General features: G+C 36.1%; 1 protein-coding gene across 5 annotated transcripts; it reads left to right on the top strand.

Moving 5' to 3' along the window:
- The first annotated feature begins 2,471 nt into the window (after positions 1 to 2,471).
- Positions 2,472 to 21,043, top strand: LOC127832336 (protein jagged-2-like). Of its 5 annotated transcripts, XM_052357739.1 has the most exons (17): positions 2,473 to 2,973; positions 6,348 to 6,557; positions 7,129 to 7,217; positions 7,926 to 8,036; positions 8,756 to 8,854; positions 9,349 to 9,456; positions 9,827 to 10,029; positions 10,879 to 10,999; positions 11,422 to 11,501; positions 11,852 to 11,972; positions 12,421 to 12,500; positions 12,838 to 12,958; positions 13,790 to 13,938; positions 14,823 to 14,949; positions 18,441 to 18,668; positions 19,026 to 19,097; positions 20,130 to 21,043. In XM_052357739.1, the coding sequence occupies exons 1-17, from the start codon at positions 2,912 to 2,914 to the stop codon at positions 20,483 to 20,485; spliced, it is 2,337 nt and encodes a 778-aa protein (XP_052213699.1). In that variant the 5' UTR covers positions 2,473 to 2,911; the 3' UTR covers positions 20,486 to 21,043. The 5 variants fall into 5 exon arrangements, with proteins under 5 accessions (XP_052213700.1, XP_052213699.1, XP_052213703.1 ...); XM_052357743.1 differs by lacking the exon at positions 11,422 to 11,501 and having other exon boundaries at positions 10,879 to 10,948; positions 11,922 to 11,972; XM_052357740.1 differs by lacking the exons at positions 12,421 to 12,500; positions 12,838 to 12,958 and having other exon boundaries at positions 2,472 to 2,973.
- The last annotated feature ends 10 nt before the right edge of the window (positions 21,044 to 21,053 follow it).

Genomic DNA, 21,053 nt, shown 5'->3' with positions numbered 1-21,053 from the left:
AGACGTAGGAACAAAATGAAATGACGTGCATAATGTCCATATTGCCATCTATCAATGTTGCAAGTTTCATGAAAAAATATTTAGAATTTTAAGTTATCGCAGGATCCAGAAAACCACCATTTTCAGCAGTATTTCTAGTCTATTTGTTGCCATAGCAACCAGAATTTTTGACGTATGAACAAAATGAAATGACGCGCATAATGTCCATATTGCCATCTATCCATGTTTCAAGTTTCATGAAAAAATATTAAGAACTTTTCAAGTTATCACAGGATCCAGAAAAGTGTGACAGACTCACGGACGGACACACAGAGCGCAAACCATAAGCCCCCTCCGGTGAAACCGGTAGGGGACAAAAAAGACGTGAGTGGGTACATAAAAAATTAAAATGTATAACCTCGGCGCTTCGATGTACGCTAATCGATAGCTACCGGTCACGTGACAAAGTATCGACAAGCTATTTGCAGATACGGTCCCGTTTCATATCCGTCTCATTTCGAGTCCGTGATTGGTGTAATTGAAAACATATAAAATGATAGTATTTATCTATAACACTTCATCTACATGGGCATTTATCTATGTTTATGTTAACACACGGCTGGTTTATATGTGCTGGTTATTTGTTAGCTGCCTAGATAATCATATTGCATAAGCTGTACCAGCTCATTACTAATAAAAGCCGTCGTGACCACTAGATGTACGAGTGCGTTATACTTATAAAATGCTGAAATACCTTGCGCTTTAAGCTGCAGTTAGTAATACTATTTTTACATTAATTTAACGTTACGTAAGCGGTGCACACTCCATACGAGCTTTAAAGCGCGGGTGTTCGTCTGTGTTCTTAAATAATGGCAATTTAATCCATTGTTGCATTCGATCAATGCGATTACAATAGAAACTTTTTTCACGGACCAATAACACATTCACGGTTTACTAAACATCGCTGGTCACGATTTAGTACAAACGCTAGTAAATATCCAATAAATGAAAACAGCCTGCAGCACTCGATTGTATAAACAGTTAAACCGCCGGTTAACCACATACCGGCGGTTAAAAGTCGGTAACATGTTGGTTACTGGTCGGTAAGCGCTTGTATAAAATTTGGTTAGTTATACCGATCGGTTAAAATCCAGTTAAAACATACCCTGCTTCCATAGGTGGGTAAGTACAAGTAACCGAGAGGTAACTTACAAAAAATGGCCGCGGCGCGCGACACTATAAAAGCTAACCATCGACGACCTTCACAATTTCGACGAGTAAACAACAAATTGCAGCGAATGACACTTTATTTGACTTAATTTACAGGACAATACGATTTCCTACTTCGGACGACGAATATAAGCACGCACAGAACGTGTTTCTTATAGTCTGTTATGGGTATGCCGTGTGTGATCCGATGCATCAATGGCGCCTATGTTAAAATCATTTCTCCGAGAACAGGGAACAACAAAAGTTCAAACAAAAAACAAAACACGTTCGAACTAGTATCATACCTTTAATAATCCTTTAAAATCCATAAATAATCCATTTAATTCAATAATTGACGAATTGCATCTAGGGTCTTTGATAATTATTTTAGCATAGTTAAATAAAGACCCTTATGCCATCATATCATTATATTCAAATGAGAACTCAATAAACTTTCTTCTTCGTCACACGCTACGTCATGTACTCTATGTACATTACTGCTGTTAAAATTAACCGGAGCAGTTAATCAAATGTGTCGTGTTCTGAGAAAAATGGGCATAATGCATGTGCTTAAAGTGTCGTCCCATATTAGCCTGTGCAGTTCGCACAGGCTTATCAGGAACGACACTTTCCGCTTTTATGACATTTTTTGTTAAAATGAAGTCCCTTCTTAGCAAAAATCAATTTTTGGCGGAAAGTGTCGTCCCTGATTAGCCTGTGCGAACTTTACAAGCTAATCTGGGACGACACTTTACGCACATGCATTATGCCCAGTTTTCTCAGAACACGACACAAATAATAGCCGTTGGTGAACTCGGTTGCATTTGCAGATTTCTGCATACAAAGATATATTTAAAATTGAACAATGTTTTATTTGTCTATGGTAAATTCCCTTATTGTACAAGAAAGTAAGTAAGTTTATTGTAAACATAGGCCAAATTAGAAGAATAGTCTAGCATGTTACGACGACCATGTATAATTTTTATGTTACATCTAGAACAACTAGAAGAATAGACGTCTTTGTAAGCACTCTCTTGCAGTTTGGAAGCACCAGGGATTCCGCTAAATGATGCAAATCCCGACATCATTATCAATTTGTCCCTGGTCATTTTCATGAACTCATAGTTAAAATTTACACTTTATTTTATTGTGAATTCATTTGTAAATGAATTTGAAAAAAAATACATGTCGCTGTTTATTAGCGTGACACTTCGCGCGAAAATTACGTCATTAGAAAATGCATTGTGGGAATGTTTTGGTTAAAGTTACCGGTGGTTAAATTCCACTATGCGCGGTTAGGTTACTTTGCAGTATATCGTGTTTATACAATCGAGTTACCTTGAAGGTTACTATACCTGAATAACCGCAAACTTACCAAGGTTTGAATGTTACCGAGCGGTAACTTTAACCAGCGTTTATACAATCGGGTGCAAGAAGGGTTATTTAAAGGTTATGGTATAAAGAGTGCAGTGGCTAAAAGGTGTGGACATAAATTCGATCAATGCGATTACAATAGAAACTTGTTTTCACGGACCAATAACACATTCACGGTTGGCTAAACATCGATGGTCACGATTTAGTACAAACGCAAGTAAATATCTAATAAATGAAAACAGCCTTAAGGGTTATTTAAAGGTTATGGTATAAAGAGTGCAGTGGCTAAAAGGTGTGGACATAAATTAAATGATTAAAACGCAATAAAAATCAATTGGAAGGTTTCAACATGTTTCGGATCGCAGTTGTTTTGGTTGTAACGATTATTTCGTTTCCGTGTGTATTCGGCACGTAAGTATATCGCAATCTATACATAGATATTTTGTTTACATAATACTGATTATGTTAGACATACGATGTACGTTTAGGTTATCATGGTTGTACGTTAGCAAAATGGTAGATGTTTATTGTATTTTCATATGCTTTTTTGCTCGGTTTGGAAACGATATTAAGTACGTGCATTAAATCCGCAGGAACTCCGGCTATATAACAGGTTTGATAGTACCGATCAACAGACCTATCACATATTACATAAAAACATTTGCGACATTATTTTGTTTCGGAAGCCAGAACTAAACCCTATTCACCGAGTGGTTTGAAATTGCTAATGAGAATCATTTTCGAACGTGCGCTTGTTTTGTGGAAATTGCGATATAAGTTCAGATTTATTTGTTGATATATAATTTGTGGAACAATTGCACAGTAACGGTCAAAGTACAATTCCGGTTATAATTAATAATTATAATTGACAACGAAGTTTGCAAATATAGCTAAAATATATTCGTTCTGACATTTAGGCAAACGAAACTAAATGTTTTCGGTATTTTTTAATCGAGGATAATAGTGCTCTATTATGTACCGGCAATGTGTTGATTTACGAGGATGCTTATCTATTGATTAAAATGAAGAATCATAATGAAATGTTGAATTATAACATATTTTTTCACGTTGTGTACACAGTATCGATTAACTTACGGGTCCGGTTATAATTGAGAAGTATTTCTTACAACGAATTTCATACTCAAATATATACTTTGTATGTATGATCGCTCTGACATTAGCACAAACGAAACTAGTTATTTTGCAGTATTTTTTCATTTAAGCCTGCCGTGCGGTACGATTTTATATTCCCGAAATGTGTTGATATACGGCAATGCTAACCTATTTATCAACACGAAGAATTAAAATTAAATGTCTACGTATATGCAAACAAAATTTACCAATATTGTTATGACGTAACGTCACTGATGCGCCATCACAGGTGGTTAGCGTGTGGCTATGATATTAATTAGTGAAAACATCATTTTGAATGATAAATAATCATATTATAACGAAAAATTAACTTTTCTGAAAAAAAATATTTCACTATCAAATATATATATAACAAGGTATGCAACTCAAAATCAGCCCAAAACGGGGTGCATCGCTTTGAACAGCCATATCTTCATAAATTTTGCAGCGATTTTCACGATCTCGGTCTTATTCAACGCAGAAATGAATTTCCTTTCTGGAAATGTATATGTCTTGCAATATTTTTACAAATGCTGGGTCAACTTTTAAGAAATAACACGATACACAACACGCATGACCCAGTTGACAGTGATCATGCTGTCTTTAAGACTGAAATCTTCACGGAGTAAAGGGCAACTTCCCTACAAAGTTCATGTAGTTCGATACCATAATTCAATAAAACGTATGAAAAAACATTATTACCGTTCTTGTCGTTACATTCTGCATCAAGACTAACTGTCCAGCGCCGTTTGAAACCTTTGTTTACATACATTTCAACTAACTGACATTTTAAACATACGAGTGATTTCATTGGTCCAATGCGGAGGTGTGTCTTTACAACTGGAGATTTCATTCATAAAGAATACATGATCACTGTCAACTGGGTCATGCGTGTTGTGTATCGTGTTATTTCTTAAAAGTTGACCCAGCATTTGTAAAAATATTGCAAGACATATACATTTCCAGAAAGGAAATTCATTTCTGCGTTGAATAAGACCGAGATCGTGAAAATCGCTGCACAATTGATGAAGATATGGCTGTTCAAAGCGATGCACCCCGTTTTGGGGTGATTTTGAGTTGCATACCTTGTTATATATATATTTGATAGTGAAATATTTTTTTTCAGAAAAGTTAATTTTTCGTTATAATATGATTATTTATCATTCAAAATGATGTTTTCACTAATTAATATCATAGCCACACGCTAACCACCTGTGTTACCGACGTTATTATTGAGTTCGCGGTACGTGATAAGGGGGATAAAGTACTACAGCAACAGCGTTAGTTCAGTGAAACGAAATAATTCTAAGTCACCAAAATATCTGCTTTTCGGATCTGACATCACAAATATTCACGTTGAAACTCCAGAAACATGTTATTTGTAAAATGCGTTTATGTATCATGTAAACTCATTTTACGTTCAGTTTCCATTCGCCACAGTGGAGCTGCAAAGGGACGTTACGTCTATCGGATGCGTGTTATGAAGATAGCATAAATCAACTAAGCATATCAATTTGACTGGAATCCTGCATGTATAAAAAGCAAACCCAATATACCGGTAGTTCCAGTTACAAAAATATAATCTCTTAATTATGTGAGTTTCTGTTGCAACAAATAATGCTTGACAATATCTTGTGATAAAAACCCAGAAATATTCGTGTCTGATTTGCTCTATTTATAAAGAGAGTACGCGGTATCATGTCTTGTTTTTATGAAGCCTATAATTATGCATAGGATCACCCACGAGTTTTCATCTCATAGCGATACTGGATTTTATTAAACGAGTTCTTTATTTTTTTTAGAAATTGAGTTCGAGTCGTTTGACAAGGTTACTTTCGAACGTCTCGGACGGTTTAAAAATATTATTGAAACTGATAACGTTAATTAAAAGAAATGATGACGTAACTTGAGTGTTTTTTATTGACTAGACGTCATTTGAGATGGGCGACGTCATTTCATAAAAATACAACGATTGCCTATCAAAGAAAATTAGGCGGTTAAATATATTATCATCTTTAAGATAAGAATATATATGCAATCGTTGTAGAAAACATGGAACTTGATGAAGCATGTGATAAACCTCGAATTCTGAATGACGCACCTTGCAAATGTTTAGATCGATATATTGTTTTTCTAGTTAACGGTTGAATTAAAGTGGCCTGAGATTGAACTTAGTGTCACCGTGGTTTCAATTGATATACCTGGAGGCCTCGTTTTGAACTCTAAACAATGTAGCAAATGGACGTTTAACAATAAAAATAGTGTTCATATGTCATATGGATTATATAATTACTGTACAGAATAACGATTTGTCATGCCCAAAATATATAATTCAAAATAATATTTTTCTTGTTTCCTTCGTTCTGGAAACATTATTTCTACTGAACGGAATTGTATTAATTTTATCGAATTTAAGTGTCACTATAAATTATTCATTATATTAGCAATAGCTAACCATTGGGAGTTGTTTAGTCATAAACAATTCTCTTAAAGTGGCGTTTTGTATGTTTTTCTTACTTTCCCCTGGTATGCTATACACGTTTGTCGCAAAGCTGGTAATGGTATCCCGATCCCGGCGGTAAAAAAAAATATAAAAAAATATAACAGTTCGAAATAAAATAAAATCTAGTTTTCCTTCGATCGTTATATTTCAGGTTCTGGTTAGAGCAGAAGCCCTCCAACTGTCCATCGGGAGACAACGGGAAGCACGTATGCAGCTCGCTCTTGTCGAACAATTTCACATGCGTGACGTTCGACTGCTGCAGTAATTTCGAAAGTAACGCCAGCAATGGCGTCGACGAAAGGCATATGTTTGACCGTAGTCACGTCCTTCAAAACAACCCCGAGGAGTTCACACACTGTCCGTGCGTAAACGTTATATTACATGAGCCTCGCTCTGTGAAAAGGGGGTTTAATGCATGTGCGCAAAGTGTCGTCCCAGATAAGCCTGTGCAGTCCGCACATGCTAATCAGGGCCGACACTTTCCACTTGTATTGTATTTTTCGTTTATAGGAAGACGCTTCTTGACGAAAATCCACTTAAAGCGGAAAGTGTCTGCACAGGCGTACCTGGGATAACGCTTTATGCACATGCATTTTACTCCGTTTTCTGGGAGCGCGATTCTGAATTATGAGTCAATGTTTTATTGACAGTATTAACAGAACGCCCATGGTCGACGTGGACATTGTGTAGCAAAATTAATGCAACTATTCAAACGCTATGTCCCTGTCTTAACATTACATTTGATAACAACTTTCTACACCTTGTTCCTCGAAAATATTCGCCACAATGTATGTTACTGTATCATGCAAACGTTAACAGAAAATAGTATTTAATTGGATTTTCATCAACTCTTTTATAGATATTGGCAAGTCTAGTATTGCTTAGATTTATACCGCACGTGTCCGTTACCATAATATCGGTGTGCATTGCAGCGTGTGTTACGCCAAGAAGGCATGTACCCTGTACCAGTGCTTCCATAGCTGCTGTCCGGGATTCACACCGGATGCCACTGGAGTTTGTAGTAAGTACGAGTTGGAGAACCTGTGAACGCAGAGATCATGTATTAATTATCGTTCGTCATGCACTTAAATTAGTTTGCAGTGATATATGAGTATCTAAAGATACAGTTAAAAATTCTAAATATCTTTAAAGAATTATTCAAAGAAAAACGTAGGTAACTGTGGTCAAACAAAGTTTTCAGAACTGTCATAATTATTCAATCGTTTCGCGTTGCAACGCTTTATAATTTTTAGGTTTTTAAATCGTCAAAAAATGCATATATTGGCTATATTAGACCATGGTAAATGTTCAGTAATACTGTTTCCTCACAAATATCATAACTAAAACGAAAATTTTTGAATCTGAAACAACTTTTTTCAATTTTGTCAATTTACCAAAACCGTGAAAAGATCCCTTTAAAATATTGACTAATGAGAAGATACGTTTGAGTTGTTTTCCATCGGTTGAATATTTTAGAATGTGTTACATTTACCTATTCAGGCCATTATTATAACTTCTATGACATAAATTTTTCGTATCTGTTTACAACTTACTCTTCTCAACATTAAAATATATCTTGAGAATATTATCAACTATGGCAACACAATGTTCAGAAAGTAAAACTTGAGGTGACAACAAAGTTTAGGGTCGGCATGGTTGGGTTAGTAAAACCAAACTAAGCCCTGGTGGAGCTTCATTCTTCATTTGGTGAATGTTATTATTCGACTAGTTGCTGCAGCGGCGGACCAGTTCTGTCAGAACGGCGGCATACAGTACAAGGACGGGGATATGATTAAGTGCCGATGTCAACCGGACTTTGAAGGCTCAACGTGCGATAGACGTATGTGCTATTAATAGCTGGACTGATGTAGAAAATCGTTCTTAATACTGCTAATTATATAGATATGTGATCTTTATCCAAAAATAAAGTGAACTAGTGCATGGTGTGTCAAAATAACATAGGAACCTATTTATTGTTTGTCGTAATAACGTAAAAATGTCCGCTTGTACCACAAAAGGCGTTCTCCGTATGAACTAAAATAAGGTAAACTATGACTTCATCTGCTCAACCAAAAAGAGTTTCTGTTGCATACAGTTGGCATTTAATATCCCGAACAGAACTGTTTCAATGGAGGTGGTTTTAATGACATTATTACGAAGTATATGTATGATATTATCGATAAAAAAGGCATATTTGTAATGATAATACAGAAAGATAAAATATGTCAGGCTCGTATGTACAAGATTTGCGGCCCGACCTATCGGCAATAACTAATAGACTGATGCTGTTGGAAGAAAATTGCAATAAATTGTTTGAAAAATTACTTTAGTAATATATATATATATATATATATATATATATATATATATATATATATATATATATATATATATATATATATATATATATATATATATATATATATATTATATAAAGTAATTTTTCAAACACGTGTCAAAATATCATTGTAAAAATACCAATATATATAACTACTGAATGCTTATGTGCAACGACAAAATGCCACTCTACATACATGTGTTTAGTGCATTGTATTTCAGCGGTGTGCAACTGCACGAACGGAGGCATGTGCACGGTACAGAATGGGCGGCCGGTCTGTAGCTGTCCGTCTCATTACACGGGGCGTCAGTGCGAAATTCGTAAGCATCGAAATCCTAAACATGAAATTGTGATCATGCTGACATTAAATGTTGAACAGAGTGCTAAAAGTGCGCTGAAGAATTGAATGACATGAACCAGTTTAACGTTTATATTTGTGTATTCAAATGTTTGCATTAAAACGATTTGAGCCCTTCGGTAAATCGGAATGGTTTTAGTGGGCATTTATATGTATTCAGTACCATAAAAATCTACATCATGTAATAAAAATGTTAAGTTTGGGAGTGAAATAAATCATAAATCATAATAAATCACACGCCCTTATCCTGTAGTTGTTCTGTAGACATATTGATATGTATAAGTGAGGCACTTGAAGTGTGTTTTTATACTAAACTATTTCTATGACCCTATTATGTGAGTTTACATACATACATACATTGATAAAACGCACGAAACCTGGCATACTGCATACAATTAATTTTAATCGTCATAGTCATATTTTCCACAAACTGAACCTCGTTTGAATTGTTTGCAGCAACGTGCAATATCCGTTGTCTGAATGGGGGACGATGCGTTATAAATGGGAACTACGAAATGTGCGTCTGCAGTCCGGACTTTGTGGGAAGGCTGTGTGAAATTCCATGTGAGTACAGGAAACAGCATACATGCCTCATGCCTCATTTGTCTTTTTTTCATACTTAAAAAATACTTGAAAATTGATGACATATCTACATGCACGGTCCATTTCCAATTCTAATATTGTGAAGTTTAAATCTATTTATTTTAGTTAAATGTCAGAAAATATCATACTTTATTTATTAAATGACAAGCTTAAATGATCTCGTAATGACATATTTTGGATGTTATCTAAAACAAATGCATCCCATGGAGCCGTTAGACTTCCAATTCAGGGATCATGTAGATTGAATTTCAAGTATATATATTACTGTCTGTATGACAAATCACAATGATATTAAATTCATTATTGTCAATCAATTTTGCTGCACATCTAGTCCGTCAGCCGAATACCTGCCCTCCCGTGAGCTCGGACCGCCTGTATTGTGAGTACAAGTGCAATACGAACGCAGACTGCGGTGCCGATGGGGTGTGTTGTCGAGAGGGATGCTCTACGGTCTGCCGACAGACCGAAACCAGCTGCCAGAATGGGGACATGATGTTTGTGGTTGGACAGAGTTACAGACCGGACCCATGCACGGTATAAAGCGAAACGAATGACTCAAAATAAAATTATATGCGGTCTAGTCAGCCCGTAAATGTTGAATATTTCTATTATGAATGTAAAAGTACTTTATAATACCAGTCACATACAAGTGTGCAGTATTTATATTTAAATATTTGTGTACAGCACTGGAAATTTTGTACTGCAAGGTGGTTGTAAAATAATTCTTGAAGCATTGACATTTATCAATTAATGAGTACCACCTCTGACTTTCATTAATTGTTTTGATCATCTTAAAATTAAAAAACATTATATATCGTAAAAAATTTTGCAAATGGAGCAAACCAAAAATGAGCAGTTCCCACCACAATTTACAATAATCAGAAAAACTGACATGGGCTATATTTCTATCAAAATTTAAGTTACCAAAATTAGTTCCATAATGATCACCTAGATATTTATGTACTTAAGCTGTAAACTTTCGTGCATTTAAAAAGGAGTTGAGTAATAAAACTGTCAGGACGTTTTTACACGGGAACAAACGATCAGACAAGGGCATGGACTTAATGACTCCAACTTCTCTGGGCATACGAATTTTTACTGCTATGCAAGTAATGAAACATTGTTGAATAACATATATTTACTTGTTAAAATGATACACATGGCCAATAAGAAACAATTGCTTGATATTTAAGAACCAAAATATCCTGTAATCCTTCATAAGGTCTTGTGTGGTTGACGGAACAGCAATAATGATTAAGTTTATACTACATAAATCCGCACAAAATAAATAATGAACCGTTAGAATTGTGGAGACCATTTTACAGAAATTGAGCATACCACTAAGTCCCTTTCTGTGTACCAGCATATACATTTTATTTTCAGACATGCACATGCATGCCCGATGGTGCTATGCCATGCTTGGCTAAGTCGTGCGCCCAGCCTAAATGTTCAGGTGACATTACTCCTGTTAGGAAGCCCGGGGAATGCTGTTACACATGCCCAGGTAAGATAATCAACTTTGTATGACATGTTCAAAACCAATAAGTAGGATAGTTTAAACCCTTTTATTTTAGCTCGATTGCATTTAAAGTACTTCTTATTTGAAACCCCCTCGGATCCATTTCCCGAGACTGGAACCAGTACTTGGTGTCCATGCGGGAGATTTAAAGAACGCTCTCACAATGGGGATCAAACCGATGACCTCTCGGTCGCTAGGCGGACACCATATCCACTAAGCCACGGCGGCCTTACATCAGTAGGCTGTTAACAGGCCGTTCAATCTGCATGATTGTTCTAATCATAAATCAAAGGTACATCAATTAATTAATGAATTGATTACTGCAGTGGAATAAGGCCTTGTTAATTGTAATTAAGGTAATGAAATTAAAATGCGTAAAGAATGTAAACATTTGTTATAATTTTTAGACAACCTGGCAGAGACTAATTGTAAGCTGCGGGACATGATGTTCAGGGTTGGACAGAGTTACAATCCGGACCCATGCATGGTATGGAGTAAAACAAAATGACTTGAACGATAATATAATGTGTCTAGTCAACACATAAATATTGAATATATCATTTGTTAACGTAAAATTGATATCACTTTCTTATAACAGTAACATAAGAGTAAGTGTGTAGTATATATTTGTATTTTTGCAAGTCCTGCACAGATTATTCACATTACTAAAAACTATCAATGGTCAATCAAGAAGCAAAGCATATATGAGCCTTCGTGGACTCCCTCCCGATGATGTAATGGTTGAAAGCTTAGTTCAATATTTGACAAAAGCTATTCTGCTTTTTCTCTGAAAATACTCAGCCACTTTCTTGCTTAGTATAATTATGCCATTTTCAGACATGCACATGCATGCCTGGTGGTGAGATGCCATGCTTGGCAAAGTCGTGCGCCCAGCCTCAATGTTCAGGTGACACTACTCCTGTTCGTAAGCCCGGGGAATGCTGTTACACCTGCCCAGGTATGCTAATCAACTTTGTATGACATGTTCAAAGTGTGAACAACCAAAAAGTAGGATAGTTTAAACCTATTTATGTTAGCTCCATTGCATTTAAAGCACATAACGTCTTATTTGAAACCCCCCTCGGGTCCATTTCTTGTGACTAGAATCAGTACTTGGTGCCTATGGGGTAGATTTAAAGAACGCTCCAACAGTGAGGATCAAACATATGACCTCTTGGTCGCTAGGCGGACACCGTATCCACTACGCCAGGGCGACCTTAAATCAGTAGGTTTCAACGGGCTGTTCAATCTTGCAATATTGTTCTATTGAAATAATAAATCAATCGTACAGCAAATTAATTCATGAATTTTGTCACCTCTGTGCAATAAGGCCTTGTGAGTTAATTGCAATAAAGGTAATGAAAGTAAAATGCGTAAAGAATGTTAAAATTTGTTTGAATTTGTAGACAACCTGGTTGAGACTAATTGTAAGCTGCGGGACATGATGTTCAGGATTGGACAGAGTTACAATCCGGACCCATGCACGGTAAGAAGCAAAACAAACGACTTAAACGAAAATATTATGTGGTCTAGTCAACACAAACATATTCAATTGTTCAGTTATTAATGTGAAATTTATATCACTTTCTTATAACAGTAACATAAGAGAATGTGTGTTGTATATATTTGTAATTTGTGCAAGTTGTGCACATATAACTCACATTACTGGAAACTCCCCAGGGTCAAGAAGCACAGCATATATGAGCCTTTGGGACTTCATCCCAATTATATTGATTGGAAGCTAAGTTCACAATTTGCCCGAAGCTACTCATTTTTTTTCTGAAAAGACTAGCTCAGTATATATATGTTGTTTTTTTTTGTAGACATGTAGATGCATGCCCGGTGGTGAGATGCCATGCTTGGCTAAGTCATGCGCCCCACCACAATGTTCAGGTGACACCACTCCAGTTCGGAAGCCCGGGGAATGCTGTTACACCTGCCCAGGTATGGTAATCAACTTTTGTATGACATGTTCAAAGTGTGCACAACCAATCAATAGGCTGATAGCATGGTATTCAATGGTGTATAATTGTTCAACTCGTATATCAAATGTAAATTGAATTCGGTTCAGTGTGCACATTCATTGCCTTTGGTAACCTAAGAGAGGAATCATGCGTTGTTGTGAGATGTTTGAGTTGTAAAGAATGTTTAAATTTGTTAGAATTGTTAAGACAACTATGGTTTTCATTTCAATTGGTAAGAATGTATGTATTGATGCAAATATCAATATTAAAAGAGTGAAACTTTAGCTGCACCAAACGAAGGTAAATGGTATAATAGCGTGAGGCCATTGGCATATGGCCAAACAGTATGAAACAATCTAGTACTGAGAGGGTTGGGCAGCTAAAGACGTGCCTGTCAGAGTTGCTTTCTATAGTTTCTACCTTATGAAACATTCAACAACAGGTTAATCATTTAAGAATCCTGACTTATCAAAGTGTTTGTTTAAAGTATAAGTATACATGTAGTTGCCTTATCAACCAATTATCAACACAATCCTTTGAGGAAAGTGAGCACCAAGTGTAAACTAAATGTTTATAACAAATCTCTTTAGTTTGCTTATTTACAGGTATAACCTTCATATTAGTTTATGGGTGTGATTGGTGAACCGCCCAGAAGAGCATATAACCCTGCCCCAATGACAGTAGGCACCAAACCGTTTCACACTTTAACAAAAAGGTCTAGCAAAGTTTAGATCTATTTGAAACTATTAAAGTGTTGATCAGCTAGTTTATTTATTGTAATCAGCACATTTCGTTTTATCAACATTGACAGAAATTGAGGTTCCAAAGAGCGCGAACCCCACGATCATGTGTCCCAGAGACCTGTTGGAGCTGTACGTGCCAGAGAATGGGTTTGAAGTCCTTCTGGATCACAATACAACTAAAGTCCATGCCAAGGACAGCATTGGCCATGAATTGCAGGTATAAAAACATATTGTAGAGAAAATACAGTAACTTGTGTGCAGTGCCTTTTCATTTCTGAGCAATACATACAGGTATACCAGCATTATCGTGTTTATTAATATGACAGCGTGTTCGGTTTAGAGTTTTTAATAACTTTCATAATAAAAATGTAACTATATGAAATATCTTTACAACCTTACCTCAGAAGGCATAGATTTAATCCATATTTAATTTTGATTAAGAGAATCTTAAGTGTTTTTTTTCAGAAGTAAGATAATTTATTATTATATTTATTTATTGATTTGTTTATTGCTCAATTACCATATCAAAACGCATTCAATTCATCATATTCTCTTATATATACATTTAGACTAGTAAAAACACATATGCAAACAATCCAAAGAAAAATCCTGTTCTTTTGTTGTATTTAAAAATGAAATTATTTGAATAAATTAAGTGTTTTAGGTTTGTTTAACTCAAATAATTGTCAAATGTTTGATACATCCTTTGATTGCCATCTGATTTGAAAAGGTCATAATTCTTTGTAAATTGTTACTGTCTTAGCCGTTTGACTCACTGGCTTCATGTTGCACCAAGGTGATGGACAGGTCATGTTTTAATGAAAATGAATGTGCTATGTCAGACCTTCTTATTAATTAAGTTCTAGATATAATAAATTATATACAGTGCAGGATTAAGCACGTGGGAGCAAATAGACACGGACTCTTTTGAGGCACTAACATTGATATAAAATAGTGGGCGTTGTCAAGCATTACCTTAGACTAAGTAAGTAAAAATGTTCCTTCATCAGAGTCTCATGGGGCATAAATAAAGTTGCAGGGGCCCATTGGCAGTTGCCTACTCTGCTTAATGTGTAATCTGGGACTGGATATATATTACAGGTGACCTTTGTGCCTCCAGTTGCTAGGCACTGCTTTTGTAAAGATATCAGGAAAATAAGAGTCCAGGCCTGGGCCCACGATGCCCTGGGAAACAAAGCGTTTTGCGAGTTTGATATTGTCGTCCGAGGTATGTGTTTCACGTATCGAAACCTTGGCACTTGTACACAGTTTGATGAATTGACATGTTTGAATTTAGGATGTTATTGATTACAAACAGAACATTTTATAAAATATTTAATTGACTTTTTCAGAGCTTGGGAAAAATTCTATTTTCAAACAAGAGGGCCTGAAAGGCCCAAAGTCATCCACCTGAGATAGCAAGATATTATTGGGACAAATCTTCTGAACAAGTTTCACGAAGATCAGAAAATAAATGTGGCCTCTAGAGTGTTAATAAGGTTTTACTATAGCCATATAAGGAAAAATGCCCTGCCCCCTGGCAGCCATGTTTTTCAACCAACCGGCATCATTTTTGAATTCATCAAAGATATTATTGGGACAAATCTTCTGACCAAGTTTCATGAAGATCGGACAGTAAATGTGACCTTTAGAGTGTTAACAAGGTTTTACTATAGCCATACATGTATATAGCCATATAAGGAAAAATGCCCCGCCCCTGGTGGCCATGTTTTTAAAGCAACCAAAACCATTTTCGAACTCATTCAAGATATAATTGGGGCAAATTTTCTGACCAAGTTTCATGATGATTGGAAAATAAATGTGACCTCTAGAGTGTTAACAAGGTTTTTCTATAGCCATATAAGGAAAATAGCCCCACCCCTGTGGTGGCCATGTTTTTCAACCAACCGGCATCATTTTTGAACTCGTCCAAGATATTATTGGGATGAATCTTCTGACCGAGTTTCATGAAGATCGGACTATAGAGTGTTAACAAGATTTTACTATAGCCATATAAAGAAAAATGCCCCGCCCCTTGGCGGCCATGTAATTAAAGCAAACGTAACCATTTTCGAACTCATCCAAGATATCATTATGACAAATCTTCTGACCATATTTCATCAAGTTTGGACAATAAATGTGGCCTCTAGAGTGTTAACAAGGTTTTACCAAAGCCATATAAGGAAAAATACCCCGTCCCCTGGCGGCCATGTTTTTCAACCAACCAGCATCATTTTCGAACTCGTCCAAGATATTATAGGGATGAATCTTCTGACCAAGTTTCATTAAGATTGGACAATAAATGTGGCCTCTAGAGTGTTAACAAGATTTTACTATAGCCATATAAAGCCATATAAGGAAAAATGCCCCGCCCCTTGGAAGCCATGTTTTTCAAGCAAAGGTTACCATTTTTGAACTCATCAAAGATATCAGTGGAACAAATCTTCTGAGCATGAACATTTGCCTTGTTAACACTCTAGAGGCCACATTTATTGTCCAATCTGCATGAATTTTGGTCACAAGATTGGTCTCAATGATATCTTGGATGAGTTCGAAAACGGTTACGTTTGCTTGAAAAACATGACTGCCAAGGGGTGGGGCATTTTTCCTTATATGGCTATATATGGCTATGGTAAAATCTTGTTAACACTTTAGAGGCCACATTTATTGTCCAATCTAAATGAAACTTGGTCAGAAGATTCATCCCATAATATCTTGGACGAGTTCGAAAATGATGCCGGTTGGTTGAAAAACATGGCCGCCAGCGGCGGGGCATTTTTCCTAATATGGTTATAGTAAAACCTTGTTAACACTCTAGAGGCCACATTTATTTTCTGATCTTCATGAAACTTGGTCAGAAGATTTGTCCCAATGATATCTTGGATGAGTTCAAAAATGATAAACTTTGCTTGAAAAACATGGCTGCCAAGGGGCGGGGCATTTTTCCATATATGGCTTTAGTAAAATCTTGTTAACACGCTAGAGGCCACATTTATTGTCCAATCTTCATAAAACTTGGTCAGAAGATTCATCCCAATAATATCTTGGACGAGTTTGAAAACAATGCCGGTTGGTTGAAAAACATGGCCGCCAGGGGGCGGGGCATTTTTCCTTATATGGCTTTAGTAAAACCTTGTTAACACTCTAGAGGTCACATTTATTGTCCAATCTTCATGAAATTTGGTCAGAAGATTTTTCTTACTGATATCTTGGATGAGTTCGAAAATGGTTACATTTGCTTGAAAACATGGCTGCCAATGGGCGGGGCATTTTTCCTTATCTGGCTATATTTGGCTATGGTAAAATCTTGTTAACACTCTAGAGGCCACATTTATAGTCTGATCTTCATGAAACTCAGTCAGAAGATTCATCCCAATAATATCTTGGACGAGTTAAAAAATGATGCCGAATGGTTTAAAAACATGGCCACCAAGGGGGCGGGGCATTTTTCCTTATATGGCTCAAGTAAAACCTTGTTAACACTATAGGGTTACATTTATTTTCCGATCATCATGAAACTTGGTCGGAAGACATGTCCCAATGATATCTTGGATGAGTTTGAAAATGGTCTTGGTTGCCTTAAAAACATGGCCACCAGGGGGCGGGGCATTTTTCCTTATATGGCTATATATGGCTATAGTAAAACCTTACTAACAGTCTAGAGGCTACATTTATTTTCCGATCTTCATGAAACTTGGTCAGAAGATTTGTCCCAATAATATCTTGTTATCTCAGGTGAGCGACTTTGGGCCTTTCAGGCCCTCTTGTTTTTAATTTGCAAGTCTGAGAACAAGTGCTTTTGATAACTTCATAGGGGATTGCAAGTCACAGAATATTTAAAAGTATTACTGTACATATTTGTTGACCTTTTTTTGCCAGCTTAATAGATACTGCCACTTTTTACATGTTTAACTAAAAGGTAAACAGGATATATTGTACAAAATGTAGGCTTAACAAAATAAAACAATAACTTTGCTTACTTATAGGGTTGGGGTAAATTTACCTTAAGGTGCAATAATTTTATTTTTTTGAATTTAAGGTTGTAAATTAGACAAACATCTGATTTTTTGTAGCAGTACAGTAGAGGCTATCATCAGTTAAAAACTTAAAATGGCTATTTGTTATTTTGACATATATTTTTATTTCAACCGATTTCAACAAAAATATATTTGGTCACACCTAGGGTAAATGCGAAAGAAACATTTTGTGTTGAGCCTTCCAGGGTTTTAATTTCATGGGACTGGTATGTTCCAGCCTATAGAAACAATGTCTCTAATTTGAGCTCAAAGAGAAAACATGTAATGCCAGTAAAGAATTTTGCTTAAAATTCTGGTATCTGTTGTGATGTTGGTTTCAAAAGAATGAAGTTTTATTATTCAAGATAAAAATTCATCATATGTGCACATTATTTCAGTTGTTCTTACTTTTAATTCATAAAATTATCACTGTGGTTGCTATAGTTACAGAAGTGAGTAAAAAATAAATTCTGGATCATGCAATAACTCACAAAAGCACTTAAACTTATTTGTGGGTAGAGGACTATGTTGGGAGTATGCCTTGTTACATCTATTTTGTTGTCAGACCGAATTGGGATTGCTATGGTTACAGAAAAAAAGAAAAGTGATAACATTAACCCAGTATGGTACTGCTATTTTTTCTGTGACAAAGCTCTTGATTTTTAACCAATAACCCAAGAATTCACCTCAAACTTATCCATAGATAAGACTCCGCCTGTGTTCGCCACCTGCCCAGACGACATTTACATTTTTGCGGAGGAGAAACCCTGCTGGACCAGACCTGTTCCCACAGATAACGTGGGTATTGCCAAATACTCTGAAATCGACAAGGTACCCAGGGAGGTCGGGGTACACAAGATGAGCTATGTGGCTACTGATTATGATGGCAACTTCGGTTTCTGCGTCTTCTTGATATCTATTTCAGGACATGGTAGGTTTACGGATTTGTATTGACTAAAGTAGTTTTTACATATGTGAACATTTGTTTTAGCAGTATAATACTTTATTTGATTTTCAGACACCTTGTGGTACCATTCAAGACAACCAAATGCAAAGAAATAATACACATACTTATTCTTAATACTAGTAGTTTCCTTTGCTGGTTAGCTATATTGATTACTTTGTACACTGTTACAGTTCTGATGAAATATCACACATATGTGTAGATGTAATTACCCTGATACGGCCCTTTATCTTACAAGTAATTCATTCAAAGTAACCAAGTTGCGAATACTGAAACAGCGTCATATTGTTGCAAATGATACAGCTTTATTCATTTCCCATCTAGGCACGCCAGTTGCAGATCTTCCACAGGGTCTAAAGGATCGCTCTATGGATGACACCAGGATGGGGGTTTCTGGTAAATGTTTTGTTAAAGTTGTAACAGTTTTATAACAGACACAAATAGCCACAGACATAACAAATCATAACATTCTTAATTCACAAGTACGTAATATGTGCTTTCCATGGTACCTTAACTGATTTAAATTGACTCCAATTAGTGGTTAACAATTGCATGGTACACAACTCAAATATACTAGTAACCATACTATAATAGCATTAGAGTACATGATGTTTGATTGCATAAATAGTCCACCACATACAAGAATGTGATTATTTTGGATGACTTTTTTGCATATATTGATATCCATGGAGAGAAAGGTGTATGTATTTTCATGCTAGCAAACATTATTTTTGTCCTGTTCCATCCGCCATCACAAGTTTAACACAAATGGACTGTTGAATTCAGCACTGATGGCTAACTAAACCATCTGGATTTTATCTAAGTCCCTGTTAATTTCTTACCCATTTTACTGGATCTAATCATGCCTAACTACAACAAATGAGCCAGTCTCTTGGAACACCTGGCTTAACCCTTTCAGTGCGTGAACCGAATTTTGAAGGCCTTTGCAAACAGTTTGGATCCAGATGAGACGCCACAGAACGTGGCGTCTCATTAGGATCCAAACTGTTTGCTATTCTGATAATATTCTTTGAAAAAAATCGAAGAAAATGCTTATTTTAGAAATTCAGCAGACGACATTTTAGCAGACGACAAATTTCCCAGCATGCAAAGGGTTAAAACAAGTGCTTTAAGTGTCATCTCAGATTAGGCTCTGCATTCCGCACAGTTTTATGAGGGTGGACACTTTTCCCTTTGATCCAGTTTTTTTGTTTAAATGAAGTCTCTTCTAAATGAAAATCTAGTCCAGGTGGAAAATGGAGTCCCAGATTAGCCTGTGCAGAAGGAACAGGCTAATCTGGACGACACTTTACGTACATGCATTTAGCCAGAGTGAGCCTCAAATACATTTGTTAAGTGTTAACCGTATATTTCTATGTTTGTTCTCTATCTATTTCTGTTTACAAAATATCATTATGCATGTTTTAGTTGGTATCCCAGTGGGTGGAGTGATACTAGTAGTAGGTGTTGTCGCACTGATATTTTACATTCTGAGACGAAAACGATCAACACCCCAAACTGCAGACACCAGCGGAGTAAGTAAGCCCAGCTTTGACAACAGAATGTATGCCATCCCTGGGCGCGGGATGGTCCGACTGCCCTCTTACAAGGCAGGCATGTCCCCTCCACCTCAGTATGTGAGCACTGTGTCCCTGAACGCAACCTTCCCCTCGAATGATCCACCTCCAAGCTACTCCAACTCGGGCTACATGAGTGTGGGAGAGACGAAGCAGCCTGAGGAACATGTGTATGATAGCATACATGGGGAGAAGAGCATCGTATAAAAGATGCCTGAAGTTACACTTGAAGAGATTATTGAGAAAGAAAAAAAAGCAGATTTATTCCTAATTAAAATAAGGTGATTCTTAATAAAAATGAGGTGAATATTTTTATTACTTCCTAGTAAAAAGATTTGGAGCTGTAGCTGTAGATGATGGTCCTATGTTATACACATTTTTTTGTATGTGTGTACACATTGTAGGGTTTTTCAATTTCTAATTTGGTATAACAAAGTAAATTGCAGGCCTTTTTAATACTCAAAATAATGTGTGCTTTCATTTCCTTGTATCATTTTCAAATAAATTTCGGTTTGTTTATTTTAAGTATTTTGACTCAAATGCATTTCTTTTTAATGTTCAGCTCTTTATTTACATTAATTCAATATCCAGTTATTTCTCCACTGTTTTGCTGTGGTCATGTTTCCAAATACATATCCACCATCTCTTTTGACTGTGTTTCTCGATTAACTTTGTCAACAATGTATTCAGCTAATGTGTTACTTAAAGTGTTTGCTTTTTTTGTCAGACTTTTTATACATTATTATATATACCTTCCTAAACAGAGTGTTTGTTT

Source organism: Dreissena polymorpha, chromosome 5 (genome assembly GCF_020536995.1).
Source record: "Dreissena polymorpha isolate Duluth1 chromosome 5, UMN_Dpol_1.0, whole genome shotgun sequence".
In the NCBI taxonomy this organism is placed as follows: domain Eukaryota; kingdom Metazoa; phylum Mollusca; class Bivalvia; order Myida; family Dreissenidae; genus Dreissena; species Dreissena polymorpha.
This window is presented reverse-complemented; position numbering and strand designations above follow the sequence as displayed.

Coding starts and splice junctions, on each gene's coding strand:
- LOC127832336 (XM_052357739.1), top strand. CDS start 2,912: ATGTTTCGGATCGCAGTTGTTTTGGTTGTAACGATTATTTCGTTTCCG. Junction 6,558..7,128: donor GAGGAGTTCACACACTGTCC/GTGCGTAAACGT, acceptor TGTGCATTGCAG/CGTGTGTTACGCCAAGAAGG. Junction 11,000..11,421: donor ATGCTGTTACACATGCCCAG/GTAAGATAATCA, acceptor TATAATTTTTAG/ACAACCTGGCAGAGACTAAT.